This window comes from Globicephala melas, chromosome 16, assembly GCF_963455315.2.
Source record: "Globicephala melas chromosome 16, mGloMel1.2, whole genome shotgun sequence".
Lineage (NCBI taxonomy): Eukaryota > Metazoa > Chordata > Mammalia > Artiodactyla > Delphinidae > Globicephala > Globicephala melas.
In genome coordinates this window covers 73,543,745-73,562,326 of record NC_083329.1, presented here as the reverse complement: position 1 = coordinate 73,562,326, position 18,582 = coordinate 73,543,745, and the positions used below count along the sequence as shown (strand labels likewise).

The window sequence follows — 18,582 nt, the reverse complement described above, 5'->3', positions numbered from 1 at the left end:
TGTCTATTCTGAGTCCTTTCCTTGTTCCTGGGTCTTGATTGGGGTAAAAGGAACATGGATTTCCCTTGTGAGGGGTCCTGGTCTCCTGGTGGTTGTGAGGGATAGACCAGTGATAACAGTGGATTCTAAGCACAAGATAAATGTGGGCTGTTATCTTTATAGCTCTGTTATGAACCCGGCTTCTCCTCCGGGCCCAGACCAGGAGGGGCGTGTGGAGGGCTGCCTGGAGCTCTGAGCTGGTCTGAGCTCTGGAGTCTGGGGGTGGCTGGGAGTGGACAGGGCTGACCTCGGGCTGGGGCCACAGCCACCAGATCCCCAAGCAGCTTCCTGGAGGAGGGTGAGCTAGAGACCAGAGGAGCTGCCCAGAAGTCAGAGACTGAGGACCTGCGTGGCCTGAGTGAGCAGTGACTAGTTCTATAATCCAGGGCACCCGTGGGCGCCGTCCTCTTAGGTCAGCCAGGAGCCTCTGCAAACACAGACCCAGTCATGGGCTGGGTGAGTTCATGAGTGTGAAGCCCTGAGATCCAGCCTGGCCAGGGGCCTGCGCTGTTCTGGAGTAGCAGCGGCTGCCACTTTCTCCAAATCCACCCACCTTCTTTTAATACTTGTTTTTTTTTTTTTTCTAGTTAATTCCCTTGGTTTTCCTTTCTATTTATTTATTTATTTGTTTGTTTATTTATTTATTTATGGCTGCATTGGGTCTTCGCTGCTGCGCACGGGCTTTCTCTAGTTGTTGTAAGCGGGGACTACTCTTCGTTGCGGTGCGTGGGCTTCTCATTGTGGTCGCTTCTTTTTGTTGCGGAGCACGGGCTCTAGGCGTGCGGGCTCAGTGGTTGTGGCACATGGGCTCAGTAGTTGTGGCTTGCAGGCTCTAGAGCGCAGGCTCAGTAGCTGTGGCGCACGGGCTTAGTTGCTCCGTGGCATGTGGGATCTTCCTGGACCAGGGCTGAAACCTGTGTCCCCTGCATTGGCAGGTGGATTCTTAACCACTGTGCCACCAGGGAAGTCCCTGGGTTTTGTGGTTTTTTTCTGTTTAGAAAGTTTTAAAACTATAGAAAAGTACAGACTATAGCAGACACCAGTGTTGGAATTTATAAATGTTGAGACCTGGTCATGTTTACCTCAGAAGTTTTAAATTCATGTAAAAGCAACAAAATATTGCAGAATAACTTCCCTCCTGACTCAAGGTGCTTTCCATAATTTTGAGACATATAGACACACACATGCACACAGGGCCGATAAGCACATGTGGATGGTGAAGACATAAGTGCTTCAAAAATAGTGTCAAGCTATGAATTTTCTTCTAAACATGTTTAATGGCATCCTATAAAGTTTGATACGTTGTATTTTCCATGACATTTAATTAAAAATGGTTCTAATTTCAAAAAAAAATTACAATCTAAATTCGAGTTCATCCACATTGATATATACAGATCTAATTCACTCATTTTAACTTTTCCACGAGGATTCAATATCATAAATATCTCACAATTTGTCTACTTCTTTAATGATTTAAGTTATTTCCAGTTTTTTTTCTATAACAAACTATACCATAATGATAACATTCTTATTCAGCCTCCCAGTGGTACCCAAGGACGTGTACCCAGAGTGGAATTTCCACATCTTGAGGCATGCACTTTTTCAAATTCACACATTTCTGTCCAGTCCTCCACGTGGTTGAATTAATTTGCACCCCGTCTGTGGGTGTGAAATTTCTTACTATTCATCATTTCATCCCCACGTGGGATTATCAGACACCATTTTTACCCAAACTGATGCATACAAAATGGTATTCCATTTTTGTTCATTTGTATTTTCTCAATCGTTAGTGATGTTGAACATCTGATTTCATATTTTTTACTGGCCATTCATGTTTCCTCTTCGGCAAATTGTTCTTTTTTTATCCTTTGCCCTCTTTTCCGATAGGTTATTTGTATTTTTTCTTATTGATGTTTAAGTTGCTAATCTTCAGTTTGCTGTATGTACAGCAAACATCTTCTCCCTGTTGGTTGCTTTTCTCACTGAATTGTTTTTGAAGTGTAGCACCACACAGAGACTGCGTAACTCCAAATATGCAGCTCCACAAGTTCTCCAAACTGCATATGTCTGTGTCACCCACCCAGGTCAGAGCACTGCCAGGTCCTGAAGCCCCTCCGCACCCTTCCAATCGCTGTCTGCCGTCTGACCCATTAACGAGTGGACTCTGTTAATAGCCTTCCTTACAGTGTACAGCCTTACTCAACAGAGGGATGGCCTCCTGGTTGTGGCATATTATTCCATTTGCTAATAATTTATTTAAGGTTTTTGCATCTGTCTTCATAGAGGAGGGTGGTCAGTGGTCTGGTGATCTCCATTTTTTGCTGTTTATCGAGTTATGGTGTTCATGATGGGCTGGCTCTGTAATAACTATTTTTCAAATATGACTTCGTTATTAACCCTGGAACCTGTGTTAGGGGTAACAAAAAGCAGCAAACAAATGCCTGTCTAACACTGGGCACAGAGTGAAGGATTCATCCCATCAGCAGAAGCCTGCAGCCCGGGGCAGGTCAGGCTGGGAGCTCAGGGACCTGGGACTGTCTGAGAGAAGAGCGTGACACATGCCTCCTGCCCATGGACTCGTGAACCGACCCATCCCCAGGCAGGGACCAGGAGCTTGGCCTGTTGGATGGAGTCTGTGATTCTGACTTTATCACCAGGTCTGTGACCCACTGGCCCAGCCCAGCAGGGCTTTGGAGAAGATGGAGGCCTGGCCACTGGGTACTCATTCATTTAACTTGCCAGCATGGGCCTGGGGGTGGGGCAGGTGACCTGCTGCCCTTCCCTGGAGCAGAACAGCCTGGAGACACAGAGAGGCAGGGAGCTGGCCCTCTCCCCAGTCCTGCAGTCACAGGAGGCCTCACAGAAGAGGCACATGTGGGGATACAGAAGGGACAGTGCAGACGATGCCTAAAGCCAGGACACACGCGAGGCTGAGAGAACGGGGTGCCCCAGGATTGCAGTGGGAGGGACCAGGGCCATGGCTGGCCACCGGGTGGAGGCTGTGTGTGGCATGATGGGGTGCTGATCCCCACCTCAGAGGGAGCTGGGGTGACCTCTCCAGTGTCTGCACCCTGCCTGTGTGACGACAGTCCCTCTGTGCAGAACCTCTGGGCCTCAGAGCTATGGTGAGAAGCACAAGGCCTCTGCCCAGTGCCCTGCGGTGCTGGGGGAGGAAGGGCTTAGAGGCTGGTGCCTGGTCTATGGTCCAGGCCTGCCTTCAAGGAGTCCCACCAAGCAGAGGGCATAGCCAGGTAGCCTCAGTTTGGCAGCTGGGCTGTCTCATGCTCTGGGGGATGTGCCCAGGCCATGGGAAACATGGGGTTCAGGGGTTCAGTGTCCTCCAGCTCCCATCCCCTGAGATGGCATGTACCCCTGGAGAGCTAGAACAATCCATGCCATGCCTCAGGGAAAGCCATCTTGGAAAGACCCCAGGGAACACAGGAAAAACACAGCTCAATTCAGAAAGGAAGAAAGCTCTGAGGCAACCCCATGCCAATGCCCCAAATCCCAGGAGGAGAAACCGAGGTAGAGAGAGCGAGGCTCACCCACAGACCCACACGCAAGGCTTGGGGCCTGTCCTCCAGGCACAGACTGAGGCACCCTCAGCTGGGTTTCTGGTCGGCTGCACACAAAGGAATAAACTGTCCATCATCTCATTACACAGGAGGCATTCAGCTCAGCCCAGAGCCAGCGGAGTCAGCGGAACAAGGACATGGAGGGCAAAATCATAACCTGCTGGCTTGTTTTTATCGTTTTTATTACCTCCATCCTTTCACACAACACTGCCACTTGGACCTCCGGTGGCCCTGGGAGCAGGCAGGGCAGGCCATACTCCCATGAAACAGCTGAGGTCTGGGAGGTGCAGGGACCTCCCCCCACCCTGGGTGGCTAGAGAGCCTTTCCCGCTACTGCTTCTTCTTCTTTGTTTTTTTTTTTAATTGGAGTAGAGTTGATTTACAATGTTTTGTTAGTTTCAGGTGTATAGCAAAGTGAATCAGTTATACATATACATACATCCACTCTTTTTTTAGATTCTTTTCCTGTTTAGGCCATTACAGAGCATTGAGTAGAATTCCCTGTGCTATACAGCAGGTCCCTATTATCTATTTTATATATAGTACATTGGGATTGACAGCTCTTGTTTTTCATCCTTCCTGCATGCCAAGTCCGGCTGCTGAAGGAGGAGAAGAGCACCTTGGAGAGCGACATGGACCCTGAGCCTCCAGCGGACGTGCCCTGCAGACCCGCCTACAGCCTCCAGAGGCCTGCCCTGCGGAGACCAAGGGGTCGGGGTGTGATCTCAGCTACTCCCCTGCCCCTGCCCCGGCAGCCCCACAAAACCCCTTGGCCTGGACGGAGGAGCTGGTGCACACACCCCCTGCAGCGGAGGGCAGGTTCTGAAGCTGGTGCTCTCCATCTTCCCAGGCTGGAAAATCTCAGGAGGTTCCAGGGAAAAAGGCAGTTCCCCCAGATGTGCCCACACCCAGCAGCTGAGGCCTGAACAGAGCTCAGATTTCAGCCATGAGAGTAACTGTCTCTCTAACTCCTGGCACCAGGCTGGGCTGCTTGGGCCCGCCTCCTCAGGGACCTTCACAGCTGCTTCCTGAGTAGTTGGGGAAGAGGTCACCTCTGAGGTTACCGGCTTCCCTGAGGTCCCTCCACTAAGTGGGCTGAACCCCGAGGTCTCCCTCCTGCCCCACCCCAGTCAGCTCAGTGACATCTCCCAGCACCTTCTCCGGGCGGGTGTGGCCCTCAGCACTCGTCATGCATGTTCATCCTCACAGCGAGCCTGAGAAGGAGGTAGAGTTGTTACCCTGTTTTACGGAGGAATATTCTGAGAACCTTGAGAGGCTGAGCCACTTGTCAGGGTCGGGCACCAGGGAGCGGGGCCTCTGAGTTTCCAAAATGCTTAGACAGCCTGTGACACATTCTTTTTAACAAGAAGTCCGAACTGTGCTGCCTCTCCACCCCAGACCCCTCGGTCCCCGAGGATCAGCTCCACACACGCACGTGCACACGTGCATGCACACGCACACCTGCAGGGGAGCCCACCCTCCACCCACCCACAGGCGGCCATTCCCCAGGCTCCAGGGAGCAAATTACATCACAGGAAATCGCAGTGTGAGGGACGTCCCCAGTGGAAGGTATGAGAACACATGTGGCAGAGCGGCGGGCCAGGCCCAGCTGCTTCAGATGTCTGCCACAGCTGGAGGGCCACCAGGCGCAGGGCCCGGTGCGTCTCGTCAGGGGCAGGGCCTCAGCTGAGGGTCCACAGAGCCATAGCTGCACAGGCCTTCCAGCCAGCATGGGCCCTGTTGCTTCTCCACTCGGGAGTGCCCCTCCAGGGCATGGGGGCTTCAAGGCAGTGTTTCCTCATCTGTACAATGGGGAGAAGACCAGCACCATGACCTTCAGTGAACGGAGCCCACGCAGGTAAGGGCCTCACGGTGCCTGGCTTGGAGGCGCGAGGAACGATGTCGATGACAACGGGAAACTCGGCCTCTGCCTTCAATGAGCTGGCAGCCTGCGAAGGGGGGCGAAACTGACGTGCCTGAAGCCGCGACCACTCAGTGCCCGGGCCGGACAGGTGAGCCCCCACCTCTCTTAGCAGAGAGAAGGCGAACAAGTCAATAAGGAAGATACCGGCCGACGCTGAGGGGCAGGCACAGAGAAGGGGACGGACAGGCTAAGGGGACAGAGATTGCTGGGAGGCGTGATTCACACAGAATGGCCGGGAGTGCTCGGGGAGGGCCTCTCTGGAGAAGCGACAGCTGGGCTCAAGCTGAAGAGAGCGATAAAGCCAGAGGTGAGGAGAAAGGGGACCCGACAAAAGAAAAGTACAGGGGCCAGAGGCCAGAAGGACGGGCGGCAGTGTAGTCCCAGGGAAGGAAGTGGCTGAAGAAGGAGAGGGGCCAGGAGGCCACGAAGGGCCCTGGGGGCCAATGGAAGGAATGCGGAATTTATTCTACCGGCGACAGGAAGCTACTAAGAGACACGCATGAAGGTGCATCAGGATCGGACTGTCTTTTGGAAAGTTAGCTCTGGCTAATGTGTGCGTGAGTGGGGGAGGCGCTGGGGACGCCCAGAGGGGAGCAGGGAGGCCAGGGAGAGGCTTCCGCGCTGCTCTCGGACAGAGGTGATGGTGCTGTCCCCTCCCTTTCTTCGCCCGCCCCCCTCCTGTGAGGATGCCAGAGTTGCCCGGGCCTGACCCCTCAGGCAGGCTCTCAGCACCTGGGACTCCGCCCCCACCCCCATATGCTGACAAGACTAAAACTTTGTCCACAGGGGAGCTTCCTGGCAGTTGGGCTCATCCCCACCTCGGGCAGGTGGGCTCTGGGCTGCAGCAGGGAGGCATCCCCACCCCATCCCACCTACTCAGCCTGCATGGCCCCCTGGGCCGCCACAGGCCCAGCTCAGTCTCCTAATGGCAAACGTTTAGCCCTTTCCTGGTGACTGAGACAGAGGATCCCTAATTGTCAGCAGCTGATCTCAATTAAAATAGAAACGCCTCCCGTGATTTGCAGGTGGGAGCTGGAGTGGAGAGCTTGGGGATGTTTACACAGACTTGGAAGGATACTGCCCGAAATGGGTCCACAGGAGTGAAAGCAATTTATCTCGATGAGTTGGGCCCGTGGGTGATTTAATTAAGGCCAAACCAGTCCTGGGCTTTGGCCCTCCCTGCCGGGCGTTGCGGGATGACGGTGCTGAGCCGGCCCTTCTTTTCTCCTCTCCAGGACATGAAGGTAGGAACACAGTCTCGGCAAGTGCCGATGTTCCCACTGCTTACCAGCTCGGGTTCCAGGACCTCGTACCTAGACTGCATTCCAGGCATAGCGGGGAACACGGGGACCCCTAGGATGCTGCCCTGCGGAGGGTCAAGCATGTATGTACGGTAAGCACCCTAGGGCTTTCCACACGGCAACTGCGCACGAGGGCACAGCCAGTCAGGGGCAGGGCTGGGACCCACACCCCGGTCAGTGTGACTGACACCGCGGCCTAGTGCTGGGGAGGACGCAAGACCCGAGCGCAGTCACCTCCAAAGTGCCTGGGTGAGGGCTGAGGGAGAAGACTGTTCCTCAGGCCACAGGTGCGCCAGGCTGGGGAGGCCTTTGGGAGGAGATAGTCCTTGAGATGGATCCTGGAGAATAATTAGGACTGTTAGCTCAAAATGGAGCTCGCCAGCAGCCAACCCACCCCTTTGGCTACCAGGGCCCCTGGCAGACGCTGACAACAAAGACACAAAGGAGAGGAAAGGGTACAGCACACCGAAGCCCAAGACAGGCTATGGCAGGGCACAGCCGATGGAGCTGGGTGACAGTCACTGAACCACTGCCCTACGGAGGAGGAAGCTGTGGTCTTACGTGGCCTGTCTGTCCTGCCCCTCAGAGCACAGCACAGGGCCAGGCAGAGACCTGGAGGGTCCCTGTGCCTGGGGTCCGGGGGGGCTGCCTACCACCCCTCCTTCTCAGGAAAGAAGGCCGGGGGAGAGGCCGGCACCCCTGTTGCCTCGCCTGCCCACTCAAGGTGTGCAGGCCCAGCCGCTCCGGGGCCCTGGGGACAAGAGGCGGAGGGTGTAAGCTCTGTGCAAACATCCTGCCTTCTCCCCAGGATATTTTCTGTAATAAAAGACCATGGAAATGTCAGCTAGTCTAAACAAATAGCCAGGTTTTACAGAGGATGAGCAGCCTGCGTACCAGCACCTCCAGGGCCCGCTGCTTGAGGTGGCTTTGAAAAATTGTGCGCCAGGAAGGAAGCTCGGAATCCTTCCTGGCGGGGCAAGTATTTAGGGCCCAGAGAGGTAAGGCTTACAGGGTTCCTGGGGAGGAAGGGGCGGGTGGACCCTGGGCCTGGTGTGGGATGACTGTCTCAGGTGGCCCTGAGGAACTGGGCTCCCATCAGCCTGGGCTCCCTCCTGAGGACCCTCAGGCAGGGCTGGCCTGTGCCCTGCGGGCAAAGGGATGGGGGAGGGGCTGACAGCAGACGACTCAGGCTCAGGGTCTCTCCCTTCCTCCCCTCCCCCTACAGGGGTCCCCTTCCTGGAGCCCCATCTTTCCTCCGTCCATCTCTGTGTTAGGGAAGGCACCCCGGGGGTCTGATACTGAGGGACCTCCCAAGGTGAGCTGGGCCTCACTGCATCCACTGGACAGGGGGACAGGGAGGCCCAGAATGGGGGAAGAAACTTAATACCAGAGCCTGAACATACTGGGGCCTTCTGGTTGGGGTGCTGTGGGAGCCGCTAGTGCCTCAGCGCACACAGCATCCAGGGAGCTGGAGCCATTAGGGGCTGGGGGGTCCCCGAGACCCTGCCGCACACAGCGGGCCCTAGGTGCCCACACTCCTTGAGGGGCAGGTCCAGCTGCAGCCACTCACAGGGCGGGGACGGACTGGGCCCAGGCTATCACCACAGTCAAGGAAGGTTGTCAGGGTGCTGGGCCCATGCGGGTTCACACGACCCCTGTGCATTGTGTCCAGGCAAGAGCCACGTGCACGGAGAGCCGGCAAGTCGGCAGCCGCTCAGGACTGTGAGGCCGGCCTCTGGTGGGCGGGCTGGAGCTGCTCAGAGGGCCAGGAGGTCATTTTCAGGGCAGTGAAGGTGGGCCACCTGGCCCTGTGGCCTCATTGCAGACACTCACACCTCCTGTCACTGCTCAGGGAGGTTGAGCCCACCACAGGCAAGGCTGCCAAGACTGAGCAGGTGGGCAAGGAGCCAGGACCAAAGCCAGTGGTCAGCCCCCCGGCCAAGGCAAGGCCTCTGGGCCGGAGGCACGGGGAGAGGGGTGCAGACTCTAGAGCCCTGTGGGCCGGGCTAGAATCCCAGCTCTACTCCTGCGTTCCGGCAGGGGGACCTTGGACCAGTAAGTCACAGAGCCTCCCAGATCCCCATTCCTCATCTGCGGAGTGGGGAAGTCATTTCCACCGCACGTGCCATGAAGAGGAGACAGTAGGATAATTTGCTTGGTGCCGGGCACGGGGCAGGGCACTCAGTCAGTGGAGGTTCGTTCCCCTCTCATTATGCCTCTGAAGTGGGTGCCAAGGCGGGCGCTTCTCATGACGGAGGACACCATCCTTGGGCCTCTGGAGGAGGCGGTCCTGTGCAGCAGGTGAAATTTTCCAAAAATGGCCACAAAAGTATTTCTAGTTCCACACACTCTCTCAGAACCTTGCCACTTTCCGTCAAGAGGGAGTCTGTTTCCTCTCCCCTTGAACTCGAGGTGGGTGCCGAGCATGGGAGGCTGAGTGCCCACATCACCTGGTCCACCTCTGGTCAGATGAACCTGGGAGAGCCCTTGCCTGGTGCAGCCTGACTCAGGAGACAGGGCCCCAGTGACCGTTCTGTCCCTCTTAGCCCACGGCCCCAGGACCAGGCTAGACTTGGAGCCCAGAATTCCCCACCTGTCATGAACCAGAGGCTGGGCCACTCACCATTCACACTCTGTCTCATTTAATCCACAAGAGAATCCCATGCGGTCAGCCCTGTTATTTTTCATGTGAGAAAATGGAGGTTCCAAGATCAGCTGAGTCCCTTGTCTAATGTGTCCCGAGTTGACCTTGGAAGAGGCGCACTAGAAAATGATGTAAGAGCCCCCACTGTAGATCACTTCCCAGTGCCCCTGTGCCAGCCGCTGCCCCATATTGCTGGGGTGAAGCAGCAGCTCTCAGCCACAGGCGCTCCCATCAATCAATATTTTTAATTACTTACATGATTGACTAATAAAATTCTCCACTGACCAATTGATTTTGTGATCAAGCGAGAGCCTCTATTTTTATTAAAAGGTTACTTAGATGATTTTTTTTCCCCACTGAAGTGGGAGGTTGTATTTCTTTTGGTCATTTCGGAAGAAGAAAAATGGGAGGGGCCAGGAACAGGAGGAGACCCAGAGGCCAAGAAGATTACAAGCCCAAACCAAGATACCCCGTGAATCGGCAGCCACTCGCCTATTTGTCCTGCCAAATACCCCGAGGTTCCGGCAGCGGGTCAGGCGCTGGCCAGAAGGACCCTCGGGCACACACTTTACCCAACCCAGGCTTAGCCAGAGCTGCTTCTATTGTTTTTAAAAGTCAACTGTAAACTTTCTTTTACATTTTAATGAAAGTATTGGCTTTTCAGTTCTAAAAGTAATTCACTCTGTGTGCACAGTTTGGAAAAGACAGGCAAAAACAACAAAGCAATGAGAGGGTTCTCAGCCTGGAGACTTGGCCTGAAAGGGCAGTTGATGGAGATGCTGTGAGAAGAACTGCAGGGCTGACTCCCACTTTTCCAGGGGTCCAAGGCCCCAAACAAGCATCACCATAGAAATCACCCAGGTCCCAGTGTCCAGAGAAAGCTACTCACGGTAGCTCATCAGCGGGCTTTTGGTTTTGGTTTTCTGCTTTACCACATTGGTTTTTGACGGGTTTGGTGATGTCCTATGACTTGCACTGACCTTTAAAACTGTGTTTGTAAATGACTCAGTGTGGCCTGTCCTGTGGAGGAGCTATTGCCTGTGACCTGTCCCTGTGGTACAGACCAAGGTCACCTTTCCTGGGGGGTGGCAGGCGTTGATGGGGCCAGGGGCATGGAATAGGCAGTTAGGGTGAGGGAGAGTGGGCCTAGGCCCTGGGAGAAGGGCACCACTCACGGGCCTGGGCAGCTCTTCCCTCTCCAGTCCTCAGATGCCTCACCCGGTGTGGCGATGCTTCTGCAAGGGGGCTCTCGGGCCTGGCCACGCCCAATTATCAACAGATCGGACTGCCGCACCAGCTCAGCTCTGGGCCCCAGGCCTGCCTCTGCCTGTCATGTCCACGGTCACGGCCATCCCACTGTCCCTGATCTCACTCTGCCCGCATCTCCTGTTAACTCCTACATACCCAGCGACCAGAACAGTGGACGGCACACGGTGGGCGCTCAGTGACTGTGTGACAGGTGAATGCTGAATAAATCCACGTTAACCATGAACACTCGCGATGGCTGCCAAACGGTCCTTCTGAGCCGACCTTGGAGCTGGGAGATGATGACCTCCACGCCTGCCTTCTTAGGAAGGTCACGGCAGGTGAACAGAATGACAGGCGACGACACGCCTCTGCCTCGTGCCAGCCCGGTGTGCAGAGGCCACTCTTCCGCCCTCGTGGACAGAGGCAGGAACAGCCAGAGAGGGGCCAAGGGACTCCCCAAGGCCCCACAGTCGGTCTGAAACGGGGGTCTGGTTCTCTGCAGCGGACGCTTCTCAGGATCACCCAGAAGTCCAGCCCCACTGAACCAAAGCCCAGGTGACCTGCCGTCACCTGGGTGTGAAGTCCCCAGACCCATGCGGGAGCCGTGAGGCTCTCACCAGCCCACCACCATGCCTATGGGATCCAGAACATCTCTGGAACCTAACTTACATTTAAATAAAGTAAAATTCATGTTTTTTTCCTTACAAAAAAATAACATCTATTCAAAGTGGAGAATTGAGAAATTAAAAAAACATAAAGAAAAAAAGGTCAGTTGTCCTCCTGCCCTGAGTGCTAATGACATGTCAGAGATGCAACGGCCCATGAAGGAGCTGGCCACCCCTCTCTGGATCTCAGGACGTCTGAGGGATGTGCTCACATCCAGGCCCGTTGCGACCTCCACGTTGCTGGCGGCCCTTGATGCGGTGAGTCACTCCCTCCTGGAAGCGCTTTCCTCCCTGGCCGGGACCCACGGAGCAGCAGCGGGTGGCCAAAGCAGAATCCCGGCCCACACAGATGGCCCTGGAGTCTCACCTCACCTGCCACCCACCCCCGCTGGTCCCCTGGCCGGCTCCGCCCTCTCATCCTGACGTGTGGACTTCGGAATGTCCCGGGAGCCTCCGTTCTTGGTCGTCTTCTCTCTCCCTACTCCCTCGTCGGTGAGCTCATCCAGGCCCTGGCTTCGTGCATCTGTGCACTGATGCCACCCACGAAGATCGCTCTGATTCTCTGAAAGGCACCTCCAGGGTGACTTGTAGCAACTCCTGCTCCGTCCCTGGCACTCACACTGCTCGGCCCAGGCCTCTCCTCCAGGGCAGCGGGTGGCAACCTCGTCCTTCCCAGTGCTCCATTCAAAAGCCTGGGGGCGAAGCCACAGTGACTCTGCTGTTGTCCCCCACCCTCCATCAGCAAACCCTCCCACCCCACCCAGGGGTCCCACCCATACTGGCCCTCAACTAGACCACAGCAATCGCTCCTGACTGGTCTCCCAAGACGCACGGCCTCCCTGGGGCCCCTGGAGCCCACCAAGCCTGTTGCCTCAGTCCCCCAAAGCCTGGCCTGAGACAGGGACATGGGGTGGGTAGCTGGTTTGGAAGGCGAGGGCAGGAGGCAGGAGTGAGAGAGAGGAGAGGGGTGGCCATCAGTGGGGGCTGCTGGGCTCCCCCTGAGAAGCTTTCAGGATCATGCATGGGGAGGATGTGCAGCTGGAACACTGACCACCCCCACTCCCACACCCACACCCCACTGCATAAGGGCTGCCACGACTTTATCTCCCCAGACCCTGGTCTGCCCTGGGAAGGCCCCAAGTTACTACTTTTCCTTTTGTAATAAACAAGTCCAGTGATTCCACTCTTGCTGCTCAAACGTTCACCCGCAAATTTAGCATCTGCTGATGACCCTTGTCTGATCAATTATTATTACAATTGTTGCCAAATGATAATTTTCCTAAATTCCATCTCCGTTTATTAGCTGACGTTCTACTACAAAGACTAGCTTTTGCTTTTCTATTTACTTATTTAATCCTGTTATAGATGCATGGAGTCTTAATTCTAGTGGTTATAATTCATCACTGTAATTATTGATACTTATTTTAATGCTCAAAATGTCCTGATTGGGTCAATGGGAGCCCCTTCAAGTTGTCTCCTGTGTCCCCTTGACACCTCCCCATCATAGTTTGATTACTTCCTTACTTTCTGTCACAGCAAGCTATCCTAAGCCCATTTTTAAGTTCCCTGTCCCTGATTCCCCTGGAATCAGTCATTTCTCCAAGGAGCCTTGGTCCCTCGTTCCTTTTAGTGGAGACTGGACTTAGAAACCAAGGTTTGGGTACTGGATGTTGTGACTGGGGTGTTTGCAACATTTTTAAAGACTGAAAGTATCCAGGATTAGTGAGGCATGGCTGAGGAACACACTTGTCCTCAGTCAGTGAGAGAGTGACTAGAGAAGCAGTGAGGAAAGGCATTTGGCCCTACCTGTCAGATGGTGATAGGCGTGCACATGGACACAGCCGTGCCACTTGTAGGAGTCTCTTCAACCCAAACTGGAACACAAGTACACAAAAGCAACACATCAGAAACGACCAGTGTCCATGGACTCAAAGTTAACTAAGGAAATTGCAGTACTCCTTCCTAAAGAACACCCAGCATACACTGAAATCAATGAACCAAATTTAAGTCGATGAATTATTTTCAGAGAAGAAGCAACTTACAGAATGCCATGTATAGACTGATTTTTTAAAAAAATTAAGATCAGATGTGTGCCTCTTACATAGGTGAGTCTGTTTGTGTAGGGGAAACTGAAAGGACACCCTCTAACCTCCTAGGCGATGTTATCCCTCTGAATTGTGGGGGAAGGTTGTGGAAGTTGAAAACATGGGAGCAGAAAATTATACTTTTCATTTCACACACTTGTGAACTATCTGAAGGTTTTATAGCAGCCACGTATTACTTTCACAATTAAAAAAAAAAACTTTAAGTGATAGTAGGTGAAGAAGAGACAGCCAGCTCCCCAGCTATAGACTCTACAGCATTACTGAATACTCAAGTAGCTTTAAAAATAAAGAAGGGGCTTCCCTGGTGGCTCAGTGGTTAAGAATCGGCCTGCCAGTGCAGGGGACACGGGTTCGAGCCCTGGTCTGGGAAGATCCCACATACCGCGGAGCAACTAAGCTTGTGCACCACAGCTACTGAGCCTGCTCTCTAGAGCCCACGAGCCACAACTACTAAAGCCCACGTACCTAGAGCCCGTGCTCCACAACAAGAGAAGCACCGCAATGAGAAGCCTGTGCACTGCAACGAAGAGTAGCCCCCGCTCGCGGCAGCTAGAGAAAGCCCGCGCGCAGCAACAAAGACCCAACACAGCCAAAAATAGACAAATAAATTTATTTTTAAAAAATTTTTTAAATAAAGAAAATGATGTTCATCAGAAGTGAGGTCAATCAGCTTTGGAAACGGAAGAAGGAAGAGAAAATCTTGGCAGTGTTCGCTCATACATGCCCTGGAGCAGAGGAGGGGCCTTAGCCCAAAGTCTCTGTCCTCTGTGAGGAAGCCCCACAGGCTACCCCAGGCTGAGGCTCTCAAACATTTTATTTTTTAAATTTTTTTAAAACTTTTTTTAAAAATTAATTAATTATTTTATTTTTTGGCTGCGTTGGGTCTCGGTTGCTGCGCGCGGGCTTTCTCAAGTTGCAGCGAGCGGGGACCACTCTTAATTGCGATGCGCGGGCTTCTCGTTGCAGTGGCTTCTCTTGTTGCGGAGCACAGGCTCTAGGCACGTGGGCTTCAGTAGTTGTGGCTCACGAGCTCTAGAGCGCAGGCTCAGTAGTTGAGGCACACGGGCTTAGTTGCTCTGCAGCATGTGGGATCTTCCCGGACCAAGGCTCGAACCCGTGTCCCCTGCATTGGCAGGTGGATTCTTAACCACTGCGCCACCAGGGAAGTCCCTCTCAAACATTTTAGATGGCACCGCCCCAGCTCTGATCCTGGCTCTCCACCCTCCTTTGGCAGGTAGCTGGCTTCCCCAGAGCAGTGCGTGGAGGGAGGGAATGAGGTGGCCGTGAAGCTCAGGACAAGACGCCTCATCAGGGCTGTGCTGTTCTTCCCTGCCTCCTGATCGTGGAGATACATGGTGAGTACCATCTGTGATTGTGAGGATGGATCCTAGAGCCAGACTTTCTGCATTCACATCTTGGCTCACTGCTTACCAACTTGGGCAAGTTCCCTCAACCTCTCTGTGCCTTGACACCTGTAAAATGTTCCCCCTCGGGTTACTGGAAGATCAGATGAGCCAATATGCCAAGTGCTTAGGATAGTTGCTAGCATGTAATGAACACTCAAAAATGTTATCTGTGTTATCATACCTAGTGGTTACAGTGGACACACCCTTGTCTCAAAATGCGATGGGAATGCAGCTAGGGTTTCACTGTCACATGTGATGCTGGCTGATAGTTACAGTGGTGTGCATTAGCCAGCAATGCTTGCAGCTGCAGAAATTCCAAACACAACAGCTTAAACTAATAAGGTTTCGTTTTACCTCAGTGTACAAGAGTGCTGCAAGTTGACAGCTGCTGGCCTGGGTTCAGCAGCTCAGCCATATCAGGGCCTGTCTCCACAAGTGCTTTGCCTCTTTTTCATGCATTCTGCCTCAGTGTTACATTATGGCTGCCTCAACTCCTGACATCACATCACCTGCAAGGCAGGAAGTAGAGAAATGGAGAGAAAACTGGAAATACCCGCCACATATGGCTCTTTTATCAAGAAAACAAGCCTTCCCAGAATCCCCCAGCTGACTGCCAATCATATCTCATTTACCAGAACAATGATATTTGACCACACTTAGTTCAAGACAGGCTGGGAATATAGTTAGCTTTTCAGCCTCAACAGTGCAGATCACAAGGGAGAGGAGGTTGGGAATGACCTTGCAGAGCCTGCCATTATTTTCTTTATCCCATGAAAGAAAAATCTGTGTGACCATGTTTAGTGAATTGGAAGTGGGTGGTGAGGTTCACCAAACATTTTCTCCTGCTCTTGGGGTCCACCTAAATAGAGGCCCACCCACTGTGAAACAAGAGGCAAATGTCCAGCTATGGGGACCAGCTGAGAGCTCACATTTTCTTGGGGACTTAGAATTTTCTTGGAGGCTGAGAGCCTTGCAGAGCAGGAGCCAGGGCTTCCAAAGCCCCCAGTTCCAACTTCCAAAGCCAGGCACCTCTCTGCCAGAAATGGCCATTGCTGCCAGCTCCAGGACAGTGAGGGAGCCAGAAGCAGTCTTTCTAGACCCAGCCCTTGGCAGCAAGGGCACCTCTACTCCTTTCCTCCTGGACTGTTAACCTGCTTTCCATCTTCTGGGCTATTGGGAGCACTGGGCAGGCCAGCCAGGGAGGAGGCGGCTCCCATGTGTGACCGCCGCAGCTTCCCTTCATGTCCGCTGGGCAGGCCAGGCTGATGGTATCTAGTTCCTGAGACCCTGCAGTGAACTCAGACCCCAGATACTGTTTCTTGATAACAGCTTCACCTTTTCCATCTCTTTTAACAAATATCAACTCCTGGCTGAAACCCAAACTCCTGGCTGAAGACCAACTCCTGGCTGAGGCCTCCTTGCTGCTTCCCAGAAAAAGCCTGGTCCGAGATGGCCGGGGGAGGAGAAGCAGGCTGGGCGCCCAGGACTCCCTGCGTGCCCCGGGCAACTCAGTGCCTTCTCTGGGCCCCAGTTCTGCAAAGCAAAGGGGGTGCATCAGATGCTTCCTGGGGTTGCTCTCCTCTGCACACCTTCTGCAGGTTCCCCTGGCTCACACATCATGGCACCTGGGCTCTGTCCCAGTGCCAGGTGCTGGCTCTATGGCCAGGCACGGGCCACCTTCAGCAGGAGGGCCATGGCCACAGTCCCAGGCCTCAGCGGAAAGGCAGTTCGATATTTCTGAGTTTGTGGGAAGTGCACTTTGAACACATTTGCATCAATGGAGGAAATAATATCTCTCCCAAGAGGCCAGAAAAGAAGAAAAATTCCATTTGTCAAGACATCCAGCCCTCGGGTCCTGATCTTACTACCTGCTTTCTTGGCCATGGAGAGGCACCAAATCCTCCTAGGCCCAGATGAAGAGGAAGGGAAACAGATGCTGTATCAAACAAGGGGTTTTTCCTCAATTCAGTGGCAAGTTTATACTTTCAGGGTGATTTTGGCCCCCAGGCAGAGCCATACTTTGACTCTCCAGGGCACTCTCCCCACCTGCTGGTGCCACCTTGGTCACTCTCCCAGAACTACACAGAGTCACTGCCCCCCAAGGGCTCCTGCTCACACAGCCTGTGAGGTGGTGTTCTCAGTCACTCGCCAGATGAAGAAACCGAGGCTTAAGAAGGCCAGCCCCACAGCGGGCACCTGGACCTGGGCCTGGTCTTGCAGCCCAGCACGCTCGGACCCCTGACTGCACCCTCAGCTCAGGCCCCCAGAGTGTCTGTCCTGTCCCCAGCACCTTAGAGCTCAGTCAAATGTGTCTTGGGTTGGCTGCAAAGCTTAGGAGCCCTTTTTTTCCCCCCAGTTTCTCACACGCCACAGGAGACAAGGCTGTAGATGCAATATGAGATTAAAGGCTGAACCTCATCCAGGTCAGGAAATTCCGAGGGCAGTCGCCCAGCTCGGCTCCAGCTCACTCCGTCACCCCCAGGGTCACTTGTCAGCCGCGGGAAGTCAGGGGCCGGGCGTGTGCTGCAGGGGCACCTGTGTCCTCTGGAACTTCCTGAGGACCAGACGCTCTGATTTCCCGACTGGCTCCCAGGGATGTTTCTCCCTCCCTCTCTCGGGCCTGGTTCCAGCCGCCTCCCTCCCTGCTGTGTCCTGGGTGTTTCCCTCTCCAGCTCGATCATTCCCATCAGGTCCGAATGTACTGTTATTTGCCCATCTTTCAGATATCCCTCTGTTGGACTCAGACCGTCAGGTTGCTAAGTCAGCACTCAGCCTCACCTTGTGGTCACTCAGCGCTCCGGTCCCGCTGCCCCACCCTGTCCTCAGCTGCGTTGCAGACTCCCTGCCCTGGCCTCCCCACCCCTCGGTCCTCTCCTCACCTCTCCCCACACTCATGCCTGTCCCGTGGCTACAAACACTCTACACACTGCCTGGCCTAACCGCCTCCTCAACCCTCCGCCTCAAGGTCGGACGGGCATCTGGGGCCTGTGAACCCCGACCTCCAGGTCTCCCCAAACCTGCCCACCACCACCTGCCTTTAGATGCAGGAACGCCTCCCTCACACCCCACGTCTAATCCTGCGGTCACCTTTCAAGTAAACCCAGGATCTGACACCTCTGGCCATCTCCCTGCTGCTGCCCCCCACCTTCCCTAACACTTATCACCTGCCTGGACCCTGTTAAAATGTTCATCTGCTCAAAGTCTTAAAGGCTCCCTTTCCCCAAGTTCAGAGTTGAAGGTCAAATGCTAGTGTGACATCCCTCCACCCTCCCTGCCCTGCCCCTGCCTCTCGCCCCTCTCGCTCTGTTCCAGCCACCTTTGTCTCCTGAGCTCCCACCAATTCCTGTTCCGAATCTAACTCTGCTCGTGGGATCCTGGGACTCAGTCTCTCCCTTCTTCAAGTCTTCTCAAATAACTCCTCCCCTCCCACTCTATTTTAAACTGCACCCCCTACCCTGGCACTCTCTACTCCTCTTTGTATGAGTTAGCTACTGCTGAGTGACAAATTAGCCTAAAATGTAGAGGCTTAAGACAGCATTTGTACATTTATCTCGCAGGTTCTGTGGGTCAGGAATCTGGGTGTGGCTTAGCTGTTCCTCTGGGTCTCTCATAACTTCAGTCAAAGTGTTGGCTAGGCTGCGGTCCTCTCAGGGCTGGATCTGCATCAGGCTGTCT

The 18,582-nt window shown here is 54.1% G+C and overlaps 1 protein-coding gene across 6 annotated transcripts in view; it reads left to right on the top strand.

Moving 5' to 3' along the window:
* RET (ret proto-oncogene) overlaps positions 1 to 18,582 on the top strand; it is a 262,367-nt gene that overhangs the window by 165,527 nt on the left and 78,258 nt on the right. For 3 of the 6 annotated variants that reach the window (XM_060285974.1, XM_060285975.1, XM_060285976.1), the window contains 2 exons: positions 4,206 to 6,931; positions 14,736 to 14,856. In XM_060285974.1, coding sequence (XP_060141957.1) covers positions 14,854 to 14,856 — 3 coding nt within the window. In that variant the 5' untranslated portion in view covers positions 4,206 to 6,931; positions 14,736 to 14,853. Of the gene's footprint in view, positions 1 to 3,901; positions 6,932 to 14,735; positions 14,857 to 18,582 lie in introns of those variants that run through there. The other 3 variants (XM_060285978.1, XM_060285979.1, XM_060285977.1) reach the window with 3 other exon arrangements.